The sequence below is a fragment of the Spinacia oleracea genome, chromosome 3 (assembly GCF_020520425.1).
Source record: "Spinacia oleracea cultivar Varoflay chromosome 3, BTI_SOV_V1, whole genome shotgun sequence".
Classification (NCBI taxonomy): Eukaryota; Viridiplantae; Streptophyta; class Magnoliopsida; order Caryophyllales; family Amaranthaceae; genus Spinacia; species Spinacia oleracea.
Genome location: NC_079489.1, coordinates 17,091,388 through 17,110,036, shown reverse-complemented (window position 1 = coordinate 17,110,036; position 18,649 = coordinate 17,091,388). Strand labels below are relative to the sequence as shown.

General features: G+C 35.0%; 1 protein-coding gene across 2 annotated transcripts; it reads left to right on the top strand.

Annotated features, from left to right (window-relative positions):
* Positions 1 to 2,315: 2,315 nt before the first annotated feature.
* LOC130470688 (B3 domain-containing protein REM8-like) lies at positions 2,316 to 17,619 on the top strand. Of its 2 annotated transcripts, XM_056841215.1 has the most exons (6): positions 2,316 to 2,426; positions 3,521 to 3,746; positions 3,834 to 3,884; positions 4,673 to 4,803; positions 6,773 to 7,013; positions 17,344 to 17,619. In XM_056841215.1, exons 1-6 carry the CDS (start codon positions 2,355 to 2,357, stop codon positions 17,349 to 17,351), a joined length of 729 nt encoding a protein of 242 aa, XP_056697193.1. In that variant the 5' UTR covers positions 2,316 to 2,354; the 3' UTR covers positions 17,352 to 17,619. The 2 variants fall into 2 exon arrangements, with proteins under 2 accessions (XP_056697193.1, XP_056697192.1); XM_056841214.1 differs by lacking the exon at positions 17,344 to 17,619 and having other exon boundaries at positions 6,773 to 7,610.
* Positions 17,620 to 18,649: the final 1,030 nt, after the last annotated feature.

Sequence of the window (18,649 nt, the reverse complement as noted above, 5' to 3'; positions counted from 1 at the left end):
AACACTCTCAGATTTGGCGCGATATCTTGAAACAACGAGAGATCCTAAGGAAGGGAATCCGATGGAAAATTGGAAATGGAAATTCTATCAATTTCTGACTCGACAATTGGGCTTTTTCAACTGATCTCCTTTCTTTTCTTAACAAAAATATCAGTCAAGTTGATACAAGTCTTGTTGTCTCGGACTTTATCCTTCACTCAAAAGAATGGGACATTCCCAAGCTCCTCACTGTCATCCCCCTTTACTTGGTTAAAAAAATCCAGGGAATTCCTATCCCTATTTCAAGCATAAGGGATATCCCAATCTGGGGACCCACGACATCAGGAGATTTCTCAGTTAAATCAGCAACCTGGTTAGCCCATGATATCCCGGACAATCATCCCCAATGGGAGTATCGTTGGATCTGGAAACTTGATCTACCACCAAAAATTCAGATTTTCCTCTGGCAGATTTGTCATAATAGTATTCCTACTAGAGATACTCTTTTTAAAAGGAACATTCTTCCTTTCAATGTTTGTCCACTCTGTGACACCTACGTTGAAACATTAATCACCTTTTTATCCAGTGTCCAAATGCAAAGCAGGTCTGGACACTTGACCACACTAAAGGGTGGTTAGATTTCTCTAACCCTAACCACGACGTTTTTGATACAATCCGCTATCTAAAAAGCTACCCAACAACTCTTTGTAAATTTCTTTTCACCATCTGGGCACTATGGAAAGAAAGAAATGACTGCATCTTTAATAACAATATTTTTAATGCCTTCCGAGTCTTCTTTAAAGCAAGTATAGCCTTCAAAGAATGGCAGTTCCGCATTAATATCGATCTGCATCAACTTAAGGGCACCCCTCTCACTTCACACACTCGCACAACTGTTACTCACAATCCTCCTATCCTAGTTCGTTGGTACCCTCCTCCTCACGGTACTTTCAAGCTCAACTTTGATGCATGGATCATGCAAAACTTCTTCAGCAGCTGCTGATTTCATTATTCGAGACAACAACGGCGCCCCAATCAGCATTCATACTTACAATCTAGGCATTACACAAGCTTTTATTGTAGAAGCTTGTGCACTTCACAAAGGGCTTCAAGAAGCTAAAAAGCTTAACATTAAGAATCTCAACATTGAAGGAGACAACCTGATGGTCATCAACGCAGTAAAAGGAATTTGGAGAATCCCGTGGAAGCTTCATTTCGTCATACAAGATATACAAGACATTCTCAATTTCTTCGATTATTGGGATATAAAGCATGTCTACTGAGAAGCCAATCGAGAAGCAGATTGGATAGCAAATGTTGGTCACTTAATTAGCAACACTATGTGTATTGACTCGTGTAATAGTCCCCATTTACGTTCCATTTTAGATAGTGATTACTTAGGAGAATCCCTCGTGCGGAGGGGCTCCTAATGTACTATTCTTCTTACCTTATCAAAAAAAAAAATATCTTATTTTCAAGGTAACAACCCTTACACTATAAAAGTACCGGGCATTACATTTATAAGTAACATCCCTGATACCAGGATATAATATTTATTAACACTATAGTCGGTAACAGCCGTATAGAAATATCTCATTTTGAAAGTAACATCCCTAACACTATAAAGTACCAAGCATTATTCTTACAAGTAACATCCCTGATACTGGTATGTAGTATTTATTTAAACTATAAAAGTACCAGGCATTACGTTTATAAGTAACATCCTTGATACTGGGATATAATATTTATTAACATTAGTAGATCTACTTAAGGAAATAGTCCTATAGAAATATCTTATTTTAAAGTACCAAACATTACTCTAACAAGTAACATCCCTGATATTGGTATATACTTCCTCCATTTCTGTCTTCAAAAGACCGGTAACTACTACTACGTATAATCAAAGTGAATTAACTAGTGGACTACTCTATCTACTATTAATTGATTTTATGACGGATTAACATACTCAGGTGTGTGCTATGTTATGTATTCCAAGGCTCCAACAAAGGGTTGTGTGTGAGTATGTTGTATGCACATCTACATGTTTGATCATAGCCTCATAGGTCTACAAACAATCTTAGCTAGTTGTCTTCAATCAATATATTCAAAATTTTGTTGAGAAATGAGTAGATCGATCAACATTAATCATGCTATGTAGGATCTCACTTGTCGAATTAATTACATATATCGTACAGTATAAATATGTATATTATATATAGTAGTCCAAATTAACAGTCACTTCACTTCGTCTTAATTATCCGTACATTATTAAATTAATGTCAATATCCTAGACCTAATTTAAATGAAACTTTATTATTGCTCCATGTAAAGTAAAATTGAATCTTTCACCAAAAAAAAGGGAAAGACTCTCCACCATGAGCAAAATCCACCACCCTACCTATCCCCATTTTTTCCAACCCCTACTTCCCGATTTCCTCAACAATTTTGTGAGTTTTCATTATCTTCATCTTTTTGGTTTATAAATTTTTTATTTCAATTTTGATTAAAAGTTCTCTTTTTTATGAATTAAAAAGGTCTTTTTTTTTGTTCGTTTATGTACTTATATATGTTGCATTTGTGACAACTAATTAACAACAAAATTTTCTTAGGCCGATGACCCAAAAAGAAAAAGTTATAGGATAAAATTACAATAAATTCACACAAAAATTGGATAATATGTTGTTCGAATAATTAAATTGTTGTAAGTTTAGTCTTATTTACTAAAAAAAAAAAAAAGTTAACGAACCATGTTTAATTTATGGATGATTTTACAATGGCTACATTAATTTTGTAGCCACTATAATATTTTAATCTAGACCATTTATATAAATATGTCAAATCTACACCATTCATTTTATATTGACTTGACTTTTAAAATGATTTGTTTTTTTTATAAAAGAAATTCATTAATAAAATATAGATTAAAATTTTAAAAAAATTATTTTCTTTTCCTCTCCTCTCTCCATCTACGAGGTGAACATTCATCTATGACCTTTTTACTTACCTGTATTAATTTGTGCATACGATTTTATCATGTTTAGCAAAATTGCAATTCTGATCAGTAGAAGAACACCATGGGTCCATGGGATTCGTTCAAAAAATATACAGTATAAAATAAGAACACAATTGAAAGAAAAACCATGTAAAACTCAAAAAATAATTTCAACTGTTGTACAAGAGTAATTAGGGGGGAGTACTCTATAGTTTATAGAACAGGAGACCCAATATTTATATATGCGAATTGTTTTAATCACAAAGCTATTAATGGGTGATTTTTATGTCTGGCGATTGTGCTACGATGGTGGAAGAAGGAGCTTTGCATCAGTTTTTTACAATAATAAAACCGTTTTTTTTAAAAAATATTTTTTTCTTTTACATTTTCTTGAAATATTATGGTCAAATAAATAAACAGATGAGATTAAATTTTAGTTTTAAACGGTTGAGATTTAATACAATTACGGTGGCTACCATTTTATTGTAGCCATTAAAAAGTCTTCCTTAATTTATTTGAATATTGGTCTAATAATATAAAGTTGTGCAGTCAATTCCAAAGGCTTTTCTTAAAAACTTTGAAGGAAGTACTAAGCAAAACCAACTTTGCGAGAAGAAGATCAAGGTTGAATTAAGGGATAAAAGCGGGAAACGTTGGTTCGTTACGCTCGTATTTTCAAATGATGATACTAAACCACATTTTAAAGATGGGTGGAAGAGTTTTTGTAAGGATCATGATCTGAAAGTCGGTGACTTCCTGGTTTTTAGGCATCAAGGTAACTTCATTTTCGATGTTTTCATCTTCGCTCCTACTGCTTGTGAGCGTGAACTTCCGGTTTTCAACCCCAAGTTGGAGATCAAAGCTACAAACCCTAGGATCAAAAGCTCAAGTATTGGCAACAAAGTATTGAAAGGTCAGTGTTTAAAAAATTTAAGGGTTACGTTATGAGAAATGAATTGTTATTAGTTTTTGGTTAAATGAGCCAGTAAACCATAAAAATTCAAACCTGGAAAATAAATTTAACGAGGAAAAAGAATATGGAATATATAATTGTATTGATGTTTTTGGCATTACAATTTTCAGAACTCTCTTGATTCCTCTCTTCTAGGGTTTGGTCGGCTTATTTCAGTACTGCATACCTACAATTTAATAGTAGGAGCTAGGAGGCGATGGGGTCTTTTGTGACGTATTCCATCTAAGCCTGATGAAACCCTAATGTTAGAACTCCATTATATAGGAGAGTTGAGAGTCCTACTAGGTTTATTGATATAATTGACCACGAATTTACAAAATTTCGGTGTCTACAAAGCCATTTGGGCGGTACAATTACACATAGGGAATTGAGGATTCGAACTCGTTACATATCATACGCAAACACTGGATCAATTTTATACCACTAGGATAGTTTAGACCTCATTGGTAGAAATGAATTGATAATTACTCGTAGTCAGGTATATATACAACCTAAGCAGTGAAAAATTATACCCGGTATAAATATGAATAATAAATGTTTTTGAAATAAAGAAAGCTCGATAATGTTAAATTGTTAGGGTATGTACGTGAGGGAGTAATACTGTCAGATGGAAAATGTTACTTGGAGAATAAATTAAAGTAATACGTATTAAGCAAATTAAACTTCCATTGGACATTTTTATTTGCTTAATTAACATTTGTTTTGATGAATGCATTGCAATTTACAAGGGAATGGTGATTTGGAGATTAAGATGGACGAAGAAGACAACATCAACATAGAAGGAAATTCTAGCTTCAAGCCATCTAGCTATCCTTATTGTCGTACTGTTGTCAAGTATAGCTCAAAATCGCACGAAATGGTAAGTGTATTGTCGTCAAGTCGTGATAGTTTGTACAAAGTACAAAGTATTAGTTTTAAAATTATTGAGTTATACTTCCTCCATTCTTTTTTAAATGACACAATTATTTAAGCGCGATGAAATAGCTTTTTAAAAACATTGCGTGGCTCTTTTTTTAAAGTACGAGGCCAAGGGCCTTTTCCTTTTAGGATGTACCTTCAATTGAAAGTAAATAAATAAGTAATAATCTCCTTTGTAATAGCAGGAGCTATAGTCTATAGGGTATGTGTCAATAAACTCACATTCGAAGTGATGGTTGAAAACTTGAAGTTAGTCAAACGAAAAAATAAAAACGTTAATTTTTTTATTTAATATTCTCTCCGTTTCTATTTATTTTCTCCTATATTTACTTTGTCCCTTAAACATTGTCTTATTTTCTTATATAATAATAGATTCCTACTGTTTGTCTCACTTGCATACATTCATAAAATTAAAAAGACTTTCACCATAAAAAATTAAACAAATTTAAATTGGCAAATTTAAAACTTGCACCAGATTGGCAAAGTTTGTATCCAAATTTCATTTTTTTTCAAAATAATGTAAAAATATTGAAAATAGTAAATTATTTTACTTGGTCTTCCTAATTAATCCTTGTTTATTCTCTTAACTTCCCCCTCGTTTCTGGTTTGATTGGTCACAATGACGATCTCATATGACGATTCATGTTAGCCGACCCCAAATCATTTTGGGACTAAGACTTTGTTGTTGGTGGTGGTGGTGATGGTGGTGGTCTTCCTAATTAATAGTTAAAAAATTATAGTTTCTTGTTCCGCCTTTGAGTATTACATATACATTATTTAAACGAATATTTCATTTATTCATCAAATACCATCGTAGTTAGGTATTCACGATATACCCTGAGGTTTCATTTTCTTTCATGACGTGACCCTGCCGTTAAGTGAACGTTAGAATTAAACTTTCATTTTTTCACCATATGCCCATCTTGTATCTAAAAATTTCACCATTTACCCCTGTTAATCAACGATTAGTTTTTCAAAAAAAATTAACCTTTGACCATTATTTCTATAATATTTCTATAAGATTTGAGGGTCTTAAGCACTAGATATATTTTTATAATACTAGTTGTTGGATCGTGCGCTAGCGCGCACAATCCCCCAAGGTATACAAAATTATTTTTGTAAAAATGTTACTTAAAAGCTAGGAACTTACAATTTATGGTAAATGCTAGAAATGATATGTTAAAGTTATATGTTGGATTTACATGTAACGGGAAATAGAAACCATATGCATTTTAATTGATAGTTCGAAAGTACAATATATAGGAAAGTATACCCAAAGAAAACAATACATTTTGTATAGCAATGGAAGGGTGAAACCGTAAATGCTCTATTGTTAAGAATAAGACAAAATAAAATAAAGAAGGAAATGAGGGGCATGCACGTAAATGCACTATTGATGAATAGTAATCAAAGTATGAAGCTTTATAAGTGTTAAGATTGAGAGAGACAAGAAATGTCAACAAGACTTGTTTCACGCTGGGAAAATAAAAGCAACTTTACTTAATGACGCCTGTATCTTGAATCGCCGATGAACCACCACCACTTCAACTACCGGTGGTTTGAGAAAAAGGAATCGGGTTTCATATAGAGGAAAGAGAGTGTGAAGAGGATATTTTCAGGCCAAAACCAAAACTCTAAAATCGCTTTTAGTGGTTTTCTGATTTCCGTTGCAGAAATGCAAAAAGGACAAATAATTTGTTTTTAACAACGAATGATCCGAACAACGATTTGTTTAATTTTTGTTTTAAAAAGTAGAAAAACGCAAAACAACAACATTGCCGAACGTCCCCTAATTTTTTGTTTAGTTTTCTAAAGAACAAAAATCTGAAAAAAAAAAAGAAAAAAAAAAGCACGATATTGAACAAAGCCTTGATTAAATGTACTGAGTTTGGGGTACGTTGAGTTTGCAGCCTCTTCCAAGGCAATTTACAGAGAAGAATGGTTTGAGTAAAAGATGGTGTGAAATGAAGCTAATAGATGAGAAAGGGCATCCATGGAAAATGCTGTTGAGATATTACAGGTGTAAAAGTAATGGTCATTCCTATATTGGTCGTTGGAGAGCTTTTCTGAAGGCTAATGGCCTCAAAACTGGCGATGTTGTCATCTTCCAACTCATCAACAATGGAGAAGTTCCTGTCATCAAGTTTTACAGTAAGTTCATTTAGTTTCTGTTGAGGGTGTAACGTAGTTATCCTAGTTTATTTAGCGGTTTGTTTTATTCGTCTTTATATCGAGTACTATTTTTACATCACACCCAGATAACGATGAAGGTAGCTAGTGCTCCTTCCATCTCTTAAAAATTGTCTCATAGAATCATCAAGAATACTTTTTCCCTGTTTTTTTTTTTAAATAACACAATTATTTAGGAATGTTTGTCAATGCACGATTTCAAACATTAATATCTTTAATTATGGATAAAAAAAATTATAAAAAGTTGATATTTAAAAAATATTTATTGAGACGAATCTAATAAGTATAAAAAAAAAATTGAAGTATAAATAATAATAATAAAAAAAAGTCAAAAGAGCTTGTATGCATAGTGTTGAAAACTCAAATTTATCATGTAAATAAGAATGGAGGAAATATTCCCCCCAACCCAAAAAAAAAACTGAATTTAAAAACCAAAACTTGAACAAATTTGTGGAGATCAATCTATATGCGCCATTACACCGTATATTGTTGGTGATACTGCACCTGATGGTAACACAAGAGAGCAGGAGCTGAGTCAGCATTACAATGCTGGTCTTGCACACACTGGATCATTTCCCATGCACTACTACAAAAATGTCCAAAGAGATCTCTAAAAACAGATCCCTTAGAGTAGTTAACGGGTCTCTTTGATTAAAAGGACCTCATATAAAAAATAACAGGTCTCTTATGCTAACATAGACCCACTTACTAGACAATGAAAGATAAAAAAGAGACCCGTTGACATTAATGAGAGGTCTTTGGTGTCGGGGGGGTCCACTGAGGGAAAAAGAAGAGACCCGTTATCTCTGTAACGGGTCTGTTCCTAATTCAATTAAAATTAATACGCAAGACAGAACTTGGAATCAAAACCCCTAAATCTTCCTTCCTTCCTTGTACCAGCGAAAACCAAGCCCCCTCCCCCATTTTTAGATCTAATCAAATTCGCAATGAATTCTATCATTCCCAAATTCGCATCCCTTTTCCCTCAATCAAAAACCCACAAATATATCTTTCTACAGCTCACCAATTTCTTCAGCTCATCGGAGTTGAATAACAAACCCTAATTTCCGAAATTTGAATTTCTGTTTTTGAGCTTCAATTGTTTCAAATGCCAATGTCGTCATTGAAAGATGTATCAGCGTTGAAGGTTTTGTATGGGGAGTCAAGTCGCATAGCTCAAATAGAAGCTAACATAACAAGGGATGAATCGCAAGCTAAAAGAAAAGTTTAAGAAATTTTTGGTAACGAATCTGTAAATCTATTTATCTCTCTTTACATTTTCAGTTGTTTTGGTGATTTGGTGTTTTACTTTTAATTGAATTTCGTTTTTTTGATTTGGTGTTGTACTTTTAGTTGAATGTTAGAGTAATTGCAATGTTTTTCTGTGAAAATTACCCTGCACTTTGGAAATATTTCTTCCACAAATTTGTATGATTTCTGTGAATTTTTTGAATATTAGATTTTTCTAACAAATTTGGTACTACAGGTCTTGTTTCTCTTCCTCTAAATCCTTTGAAAACTGTAAATTATTATGTAGAGGGGTTGAGGTTTTATCAGGAGTCTTGAAAATTAAATCTTACCCTTGATTTATTTCGTGAATGATATTGATATTATAGATGTTCTTTAGAAGGTGCTTTGATTATCTGAATAGATATGATAGGTTGTGATTGTAACTTTTGACATATCAAGTTGACAGGACACTAGTCTATCTTCACTAACCATCTAAACTGGTTGTCTGTAGAAATTAACTCTAGCTTATTTAAGTTGTTAACTTGATTTTCTAATTTCCTGATGATTAGAGTGCTTGGTTGCTCGACCTGGATAGATGATGTTGGGTTTTCCTATGGTCATTGCAGATTGTGCCGTAAGCAAAACTTCTGCTAACATTCTCAACTTTGAGCCTTTTTTAAACTTGGTAAACTTAGTAACATATTGTCATATTGTTGTATGTCTTAAATTCTGGTATATATGGCGGAATTTACTCGGAAAGATCTTCGAGGAGGGCAAATTCGACGTCGTAACTAATGTATAGTCTATAAGCAACTTCTTGTGCATATATTGTCTTGTGAACTTGAGATAAGACATTTTAATTAAGATAATCATGGGCAGAACTAGGCTATTGAGTCCTTTTTTTTTTGTCGAACATGTTGCTCCAAAAAGAGGGATCTACCTACATCTCACAAATATTCATCATATTTGAGATCAAGCAATGTGTGGTTGTTGAGAACTAAGTAGAGTGAACCTTTTATTTCTCACTTAATTTCTTTCATGTACAAAGTAGTTTTGTTGATTCTTTAGAAGCTCAAGTCTTTGTTTCTTGCCTTTCATAATTCTGTCAAAATTTAATTGGACCAGATAACATATTGTTTTATTTTGAGGCATCGACTGTTGGTATTTTGTCTATGCAGGTTTCCGTTTAGGTAAGAGTAAAGTTCTTATTTGAATAGCTTAACAGAGATAAATAAGGATCTATCCTTCAAAAATTGAGTTTAACACCATCATAGGATAAAAAAAGTGTATGTTTGAATTTCTGTTGTGAGAGTCTTGCATATAAAACAACCCCTTCCACGAGATATTAGGTTAGTTGAAGTAAATGTTTATCTTTTAGGTCTATCACTATGAGAATTCAGCTCAGGATACCTGGTTGTGTCACTATGCATGGTAAGCGGTTGATTCGCTGAGCTTGTGTAGTCTTAGATCCGTGTAACAGAAGTACTTCTAGTCCTTATTCGTTTGCCTTTTTTGACTGGACCATTGTTTCTCCTGGTGATGTTGTGGGTTGCGTGGGTTGCTTGGGTTGAAAGATGATGTTGCCTTTAGTTCTCAGATCTAGAAAGTAAACCAATTAGAGAAGTTTCACTAGATTTTTTTTGGTGGGGGAGGTGGTGGCTTTGTAACTGGAGTGTGATCAACATAACTCTAAACCATGAATCAGGAAGTGAGCATCTGTTGTATATTAGAGGTCCTCTGAGAAGTTATGATTGTCAAGGCGTAGAAAGTGTATGAGTTGATCCGTAGTCAAATTACAATTTATGTGCATCCTTGAGAAATATTTTCAAATTAGGTTAAACACCCTGGTTGGATGACCAAATTGTCAGAAGACTTGGATCAGGTGCAATGTGAAAGGGGGCACATAATATAGTAGGAGTTTGATTAAATGCCATTTCTGGTTATTATTGGACCATGCAAGACAATACCTATATTCCTGATTACTAATCTGTTTTGTCGTGGAATTCATTTGTTTAATAACAACTATAAACTTTTGTTTATGCAGAGTCCATGCGAGCATGCCTACTGTCTTGATTGCGCGAGGAGTGATTCTATTTGCTATCTGTAAGTGCTTATAGCTTTTGAAATTCTGGCTGGGATTTTTCCTTTTAGATATATGGCGTATTCCATAAATGGTTACTACTAAATGATGTTTCATAGTTTATGAAAGCAGTTCAATACGTCCAAACGGGGCTTGTAGTTTTCAATTAACCTTTGGTATGATGTTGATGAACTGTCCTAAGCCCTTAATCGTAAGATTGAGTGAAATTGGTTACATAAAGCATGGGCAACAATTACCTTATAGGCTTATAGCTATCTTAAGCCCTGATGCGGATACCATCCCCATATAGTATGTTAATATTTATTTTATGCTAATGCCAGTTACGAATGTGAAGAGTTGCTGCATTCTTCAACTCTTTAGCGGCTTATACAGTAGGTGGTAATAAATGGTAGTAATGCTAATATATTTATGTCATTCACTAAATCACGAAAATAGTTCTACAATCTTGTGCTTATCAGCTTGTCTTGTTCTGCTTTTATAACTGGAGTTTCTTCATGTTGTTCTTCACAACTTTGGCTTGTGAATTAGTGATCTTATGCTTTATGTTTATGACTTGTAAAGTTGTGATCCTTGGACTCTCTCTCACTTGCTTTAGTTGTCTTGTAGTTATTTCTTCGAGCTCCCGGTGCCTACTCCGCAAACTAATATTGATGAATTCAAGAGCGTGATTGTGGATTAGATACGAATGTTGGAGCATGTTACGTTAGAATCATGCTTTGGGTGATCTTTCAAGACACAACTTAGGAAAAATATAGGTGGTAGTATGAAATGGCTTAATGCCATTTAATGTTCCAGCAAAACTTAATTGCATATGTATTTAGTTCTAAATTTTTGTTGTTAAGCATTGTATATGATACTAATATTATGATAATTTTGTTTTTGACGTTTTTCTTTTGGTGTTTATGCTACAGTTTTTTTTTTTATTTAAAATATAGCTGAAAAGAGACCCGTCATCTATAATAATAGGTCTCTCCTTTTTCATAATAAAAAAATGTTAAAATGTCAAAGAGACCCCCTGTCTTCAATATTAGGTCTGAACTTTTTAACAAAGAGACCTCATTTCTTTAACAATGGGTCTCCTCTATTTATCAAAGAGACCTCATTTCTCTAATGGTGGGTCTCTTCCGCTATTAAATTATTTTTTGAGTCACTAGGAAAACAGACCCCCTTTCTCTAATAAAGGGTCTTTTCTTTCTTAATAAGAGATCCCCTCTAATGAGGGGGTCTCTTTATCAAAGAGACCTGTGAGATAGAGACCTGTCCAGAGAAGGTCTCTTTGGCATATTTGAAAGGGTCTCTTTGCCAATTTTTGTAGTAGTGATGTAACTGTATTCTGTTACAGGTGCCAGCTATTTTATTTCCTCTAACTGATTAAAGCATTGTGATTGGCTGTGAGATTATTCCTGTATTATGATTGGTTGTGCCAGCACACCAAGTCAGGAGTATATATAGTTTATTATGTAGCTTGTAGAAGGGTTAACTTTCATAATCCTAAATTTCTGTATTTCTATCTTCATGCAGCAATAATAATATTCTCTCTGGAAGTCTGTTATACTCCAGTTGAGCCTCAAAGTTTTCTGTACTATCTTTGATCATCAATCCAGTTTTCAACATGGTATCAGAGCAGTTATGCAAGATCCTGAGTCAGTAGCAATTTCTGAATTCGTAGATACAATATTGATTCCAGAAACTGAGTAACTTGTTTTTGAGGGTATGTTCATCTGATTTCGATTTTTGCAGCAATACTTCTTGTTTCTCTTTTATTCTTTAAGTAAATCGGTTCTGTGCAAGCTTCAGTGATTTCTGTTTCCTTTTCTGAGATTGTGATCTGATTTCAGTGATTTCTATTTCTTTTCTTGAGATTGTTCGATTATTTGTTCGATCATCCTATTTTAGTTCAATCCTGTAAACCTGAAAATTGTTGATCTAAAACAGCTAGATTAACACAAAAAAACCTTTTCCTGATTGCATTTCCTTTATACAAAATATACAAATCATTCCTGAGAAATTTGTGAAAGTTTCTACAAATGGCAACACAGAATTTACTACCTAATCAATATCCTGAAAGTCCTTTCTATCTGCATCCTACAGATAACACTGCAAATCAGTTGGTTTCAGTGAAATTTAAGGGAGAAGGATATGGAGATTGGAGAAGAAGTATGATGATCTCTATGTCATCTAAGAACAAATTAGGTTTTGTGAATGGAAGATTTCCAAAACCAGATCCTACACATGTGACATATGAAGCATGGTTGAGATGCAATGACGTGATGATCTCATGGTTATTGTTTAACCTGGATTCAGTAATATCTAAGAGTGTGTTGTATTTCAACACTGCTAGAGAGATATGGCTTGATCTTGAGGATAGATTTGGATTTGTTTCTGGTCCACAACTTTATGCACTTGAACGACAAGCATCAGACATCACACAAGGTACACAGAATGTAGCAGAATTCTTTACTTAGATTAAGTCTATTTGGGACAAAATCAGTGCAGCAAATCCATTACCAACTTGTACCTGCAACTTGTGTACTTGCAACTTGACACAAAAGATCTTCAAGATGCAACAAGAACAAAGCCTGATGCAATTTCTTATGAAATTGGGAGAACACTTGGCTGCAGCTAGAAGCAACTTACTCATGATGCAACCATTACCAACCCTATCTCATGCTTATAGGATGCTGGCACAAGAGGAAAGACAGAAGGAAATCAGTGCTCCTGTACAGCATGAGAGTCATGCTTTTGCAGCAGATATGAGAAGGTATAATGATTACCAAGGGAGAAATAATTACAGGGCACCACAATCAGCCTATCCTAGGAACAACTATCAGTCAACTGGAGGGAATAGAACAACTGGCTACAAAAGACCTCCATCCAGTTACTATTGTGATCACTGTAAGGTTAATGGACATAGCACAGAAAGGTGTTTCAAGTTACATGGGTTTCCACCAGGGTTCACAGGTTTCAAAAGTGATAAAAGAGCTGCTTCAGCTGTCTACACTGATGAAGCATATTATGATGATATGACTGAATATCAACAACAGTACTTTCCTAATGACAAAGAGCAACAACAACAGCCACAATCACAGGCAAATTTCTTCACACCAGAACAATGCACTCAATTGCTGAATTTACTGAACAAGCAACAGGTTGACAAAGTGGCTACAAAAGATGTTCAGTTTGAGGAAGAAGACAATTCAGGCCATGCATTCATGGCAGGTAACAATTACTGTTTTCTTACTTGTTCACATTCAAGTTGGCTATTAGACAGTGGGGCTTCAGATCATATGTGTGCTAGTTTAAGCATGTTTTATACATATGAACCTATTACTGGAATTAATGAGTGCATAACAATACCAGATGGAAGAAAAGTAAGTGTGCTTCATAAGGGAACTGTTGTCTTAAATGAAAACATACAGTTGAAGGGTGTTCTGCATGTTCCAGATTTTCAGTACAATTTGTTATATGTAAACAAATTATGTACTGATCATCAATGCACAGTATCATTTACTGCTGATAAATGTTATCTCCAGGGCCATTTAATGAAAGAGAAACAGGTTCTTGGTAGTGTGTAGTCTGGTCTCTACAGTGTGGATTCAAAACAACATCAACCAACAACATGTCTAGCAGCAACCACATGCACAGATCCTAAGGTTTGGCACTTGAGACTTGGGCACATGCCTTATTCTAAGATGAGATTTATTGTAGATTCTTTAGTTTCCACTGGTGATCATGATAGCATTTGCCAGATTTGTCCTGTTGCAAAGCAATCAAGAAATCCCTTTCCCATAAGTAGCATTAAGACCACTAAGATGTTTCAGATGATTCATCTGGACACTTGGGGGCCTTATAAGAATAAAACACACAATGGCTGTACAATGTTTCTTACCATAGTGGAGGATTTTACAAGAACTAGTTGGACATAACTCTTGAAATCCAAAACTGATGTTGTATCTGTACTAGTTTCTTTTCTAAAAATGGTTGAGACACAGTTTGATTCTAAAGTTTTATGTGTGAGATCTGATAATGCACTAGAATTATGTGAAGGAGATATGAGATTACTTTTTCAGAACAAAGGTATTGTACATCAAACAAGCTGTAGTGGAACCCCTCAGCAGAATGGGGTAGTTGAAAGAAAACACAGGCATTTACTAGAGACTGCAAGAGCTCTTCACTTTCAGTCCAAGCTACCTATCAGATTTTGGGGGGAATGCATATTGTGTGCTACCTGTTTGATTAATAGAATGCCATTAAGAAGTATTGAGAATTTGACACCCTATGAAAAGTTATTTGGAGACAAACCACTATATCAACATTTGAGAGCTTTTGGATGCTTATGCTTTGTTTCCACTTCCAAGGTTCACATATCCAAATTTGAAGCTCGAGCAAAACCTTGTGTTTTTATTGGATATTCTCCAACATAGAAGGGTTACAAAGTATTAGATCCTGACACTAACACCATTACTGTTTCCAGAGATGTTACTTTTCATGAGTCACACTTCCCTTTCCATCATACTCCTACTGATCTTACATCCCAATCACCACTTACAGACATTCCATCTTCCATTTTTCTCCCAGTTCATACACCTCTAATCCCTGATCCAACTCTACATTTACCTTTCCTTTCTTCTTCTTCTTCTTCTTCTCCTGACACATCTCTATCTTCTCCACTCTCTTCTTTACATTCTACTCCTTTATCTTCTCCTTCTTCTTCTGCCACCTCTACTCCTCTTTCTTCCACTCATACTTCTATTCCTGTCACTCCTACTATTAATTTTGGACTTACTCTTGATCTAACAGACCAACCTGTCAGAAAGTCCACCAGATCTCACAAACCTCCCACGTATCTCAATGATTACCATTGTCACATTTCTCAACATTGGTGTAACTTGGTCTCTTATACTTGTATGCCTGTCCACCACCAAGATCTCATTAGTAAACTGGAAGCTCTCACTGAACCAAGAAACTATAAAGAGGCATCTTTATCTCCAGATTGGATTAAAGCAATGGAGAAGGAAATTGAAGCTCTTCTTGATAATCACACTTGGGACATTGTTCCATTACCAGTTGGGAAGAAAACAATTGGCTGCAAATGGGTTTTTAAGGTTAAACTGAAAGCTGATGGCTCATTGGAAAGATGCAAAACCAGATTAGTGGCTCAAGGGTACACACAGAGGTATGGAATTGATTTTGAAGAGACTTTCTCACCTGTTGTGAAAATGGCCACTGTGAGGTGTGTTGTTGCTTTGGCTGCCAGTATGCAGTGGACTATTTACCAGCTTAATGTCAATAATGTCTTTCTTCATGGTGACTTACATGAGGAGGTTTACATGAGGATGCCTGAGGGCATACCCAATCCAAACAATCATGTTTGCAGGCTAAGAAAATCTCTTTATGGCCTCAAACAAGCTTCAAGGCAATGGTTTGCCAAACTCCATGGGGAATTACTTTTACAGGGGTTTGTGCAGTCTAAAAATGACTATTCTTTGTTTATTAAGAAGGATAATCTGCACATTACCATAGCTGCAGTTTATGTGGATGACATCCTTCTTACTGGTAATCATCTCCCCGCCATTACTGCTCTCAAGAAACATTTAGATACTGTTTTCAGTATCAAAGATCTAGGGGTGATGCATTACTTTCTTGGGATTGAAGTTGGATATTTGGTGAATGGGGTGATGCTAACACAGAAGAAATTCACCAAATCTCTTCTAGCTGACTGTGGTTTTGATGTCAAAAGATCAGCTGCTACTCCCCTTCCTATCAACACTAAGCTATTCACTGATGAAGGGCAAGTTTATGATCAACCAGAACACTATAGAACTTTGGTTGGTAAATTGAACTTCCTTACTCATACAAGGCCAGACCTATGCTATGATGTTCAATTACTCAGCCAATTCATGCATCAACCTCGAGTACCACATGTTAAAGATTTGCACCATGTTCTAAGATATGTTGCCAATACTGAAGGTCAAGGTATTTTGCTGCAGGCATCGGATTGCTTAGCATTGCAGGCTATTTCAGATAGTGATTGGGCAGCTTGTCCCAATACTAGGAGGTCCATTACAGGTTGCATTCTACTGTTTGGTAACTCTCCTGTATCATGGAAGTCAAAGAAGCAAGGGACAATTTCAAAAAGTTCTTCTGAAGCAGAATATAGGGCAATGGCAGCTGCTGCTTCAGAAGTAACTTGGCTAGTAAGACTGCTTGAGGAAATGGGTGTCACTAAGTTAAAACCAGTCACATTGCATTGTGACAACCAATCAACTATCTACATAGCTAAGAATCCTGTCTTTCATGAAAGGACAAAGCACATTGAAATAGACTGTCACTTTACTAGGGATAAGGTACTTGAAGGTCTCATCCAACTAACCTACTTGCCTACCAAATCTCAGTTAGCTGATGTGTTTACTAAAGCTCTGCCTTCCCCACAGTACCATGACCTTCTATCCAAGCTAGGAGTAACAACATCTGCCACACCTAGCTTGAGGGGGGGTGTTGGTGATACTGCACCTGATGGTAACACAAGAGAGCAGGAGCTGAGTCAGCATTACAATGCTGGTCTTGCACACACTGGATCATTTCCCATGTAACTGTATTCTGTTACAGGTGCCAGCTATTTTATTTCCTCTAACTGATTAAAGCATTGTGATTGGCTGTGAGATTATTCCTGTATTATGATTGGTTGTGCCAGCACACCAAGTCAGGAGTATATATAGTTTATTATGTAGCTTGTAGAAGGGTTAACTTTCATAATCCTAACTTTCTGTATTTCTATCTTCATGCTGCAATAATAATATTCTCTCTGGAAGTCTGTTATACTCCAGTTGAGCCTCAAAGTTTTCTATACTATCTTTGATCATCAGTCCAGTATTCAACATATATGGTTGACAATTACTTGACATCATCATAAGGAATGATGAATTAATGATTAATGGTTGTATTTGTTTTATTTTGCAGAAGAATAATGATGCAAGTTGTGCTAGAGACGGTACAAGTTCAATGAAGACTCTGTTCAGTTACTACTTACTAGTCCTTATCTTATAATTAGTACTTTCTTTAATTGATTGTTCACGTTTGTGTCAAACTTTCTAGGAGTAAAAGAAACCGTATACTCCATAATTAACATGTTTAATTCATCATCTAGATTGTTAGTGAAAGTATTAACGGTCTTATCAAAATGTTTTGATCATGCAGTGACAACTGACAAGGTTGTTGGGGTTATGAATTTCTTTGAATTTGTATTGAATATGAAATATATGAATTGGTACTATACCAGTATACCACAGCATTAGCTACGGTCTTCTCCTATACTTAATATACTAAATACAAGTTTAGCCTATTAAATCCCAAATACAAAATACACAAATTATATAAGCCCTAATACCTCCACTCAAGTTGGAGCATGGAGATCACAAATGTCCAACTTGCGGAGTAAATACATGAATTTGCGATTGCCCAATGCCTTTGTGAAATATGTCAGCAAGTTGATTGTCGGTAGAGACATGACTAGTGGTAATAACGCCCTATTCAATAGCATCTCGGACATGCATTGTGACAATCAATATCAATATATTTCGTTCGTTCATGAAATTCGGGATTTTGAGCAATGTGTAGAGCGGACTTACTGCCACAAAACAGAGTCATGGCACGAGGGTGGTCAACATCAAAGTTGCAAAGTAGTGCTTTAAGCCCATTTCAACTCCAAAATGATGGTTGTCATAACCCGATACTCAGCCTCCGCAGACGAACAAGAAACAATATGTTGTTTCTTTGTCTAGATCACCATGTAGAAATGCATTATGAACATCCATCTGATGCAATTCCCAATTCTTTGTCGTTGCTACCGCTAGAAATGCACGAACAATAACCATCTTTTCTACCGGAGAAAATGTTTCGTTGTTGTAACACCCTAATAATTCCTTCCCTTTATAAAACCATTTTCCAACTTAAAGCAAAGGAATTACTAAAGTATTACCGCCACCATGATAACGGCTAAGGTTAGTACCAGGATTACGCAGCGGAAATATAACTAACATTCAAAACATTTAATAATAGTTAATGGTCTCCATACAAATTGGAACCATAACGGCCCAAGACCAAATCCGTTAAAAATACATTAACTTATTAGTTTTAATAGTCTAGACTAACAGAAAATAATAGAGTTTAGAATGCAAGAGAAAACATCGCTCAAACACATCCCATGCTAGATAACTTCTCCCGCAAGTTATCTCTACAAACCTGCTTATTGAAATTATACTCCCCA

What these genes read in the sequence shown, in the direction of transcription:
- LOC130470688 (XM_056841214.1), top strand. Translation starts at nt 2,355, where the DNA reads ATGAGCAAAATCCACCACCCTACCTATCCCCATTTTTTCCAACCCCTA. An exon ending in CCGATTTCCTCAACAATTTT is followed by an intron (nt 2,427 to 3,520) that starts GTGAGTTTTCAT and finishes AAAGTTGTGCAG; the next exon opens with TCAATTCCAAAGGCTTTTCT. An exon ending in GCTCAAAATCGCACGAAATG is followed by an intron (nt 4,804 to 6,772) that starts GTAAGTGTATTG and finishes TTGAGTTTGCAG; the next exon opens with CCTCTTCCAAGGCAATTTAC.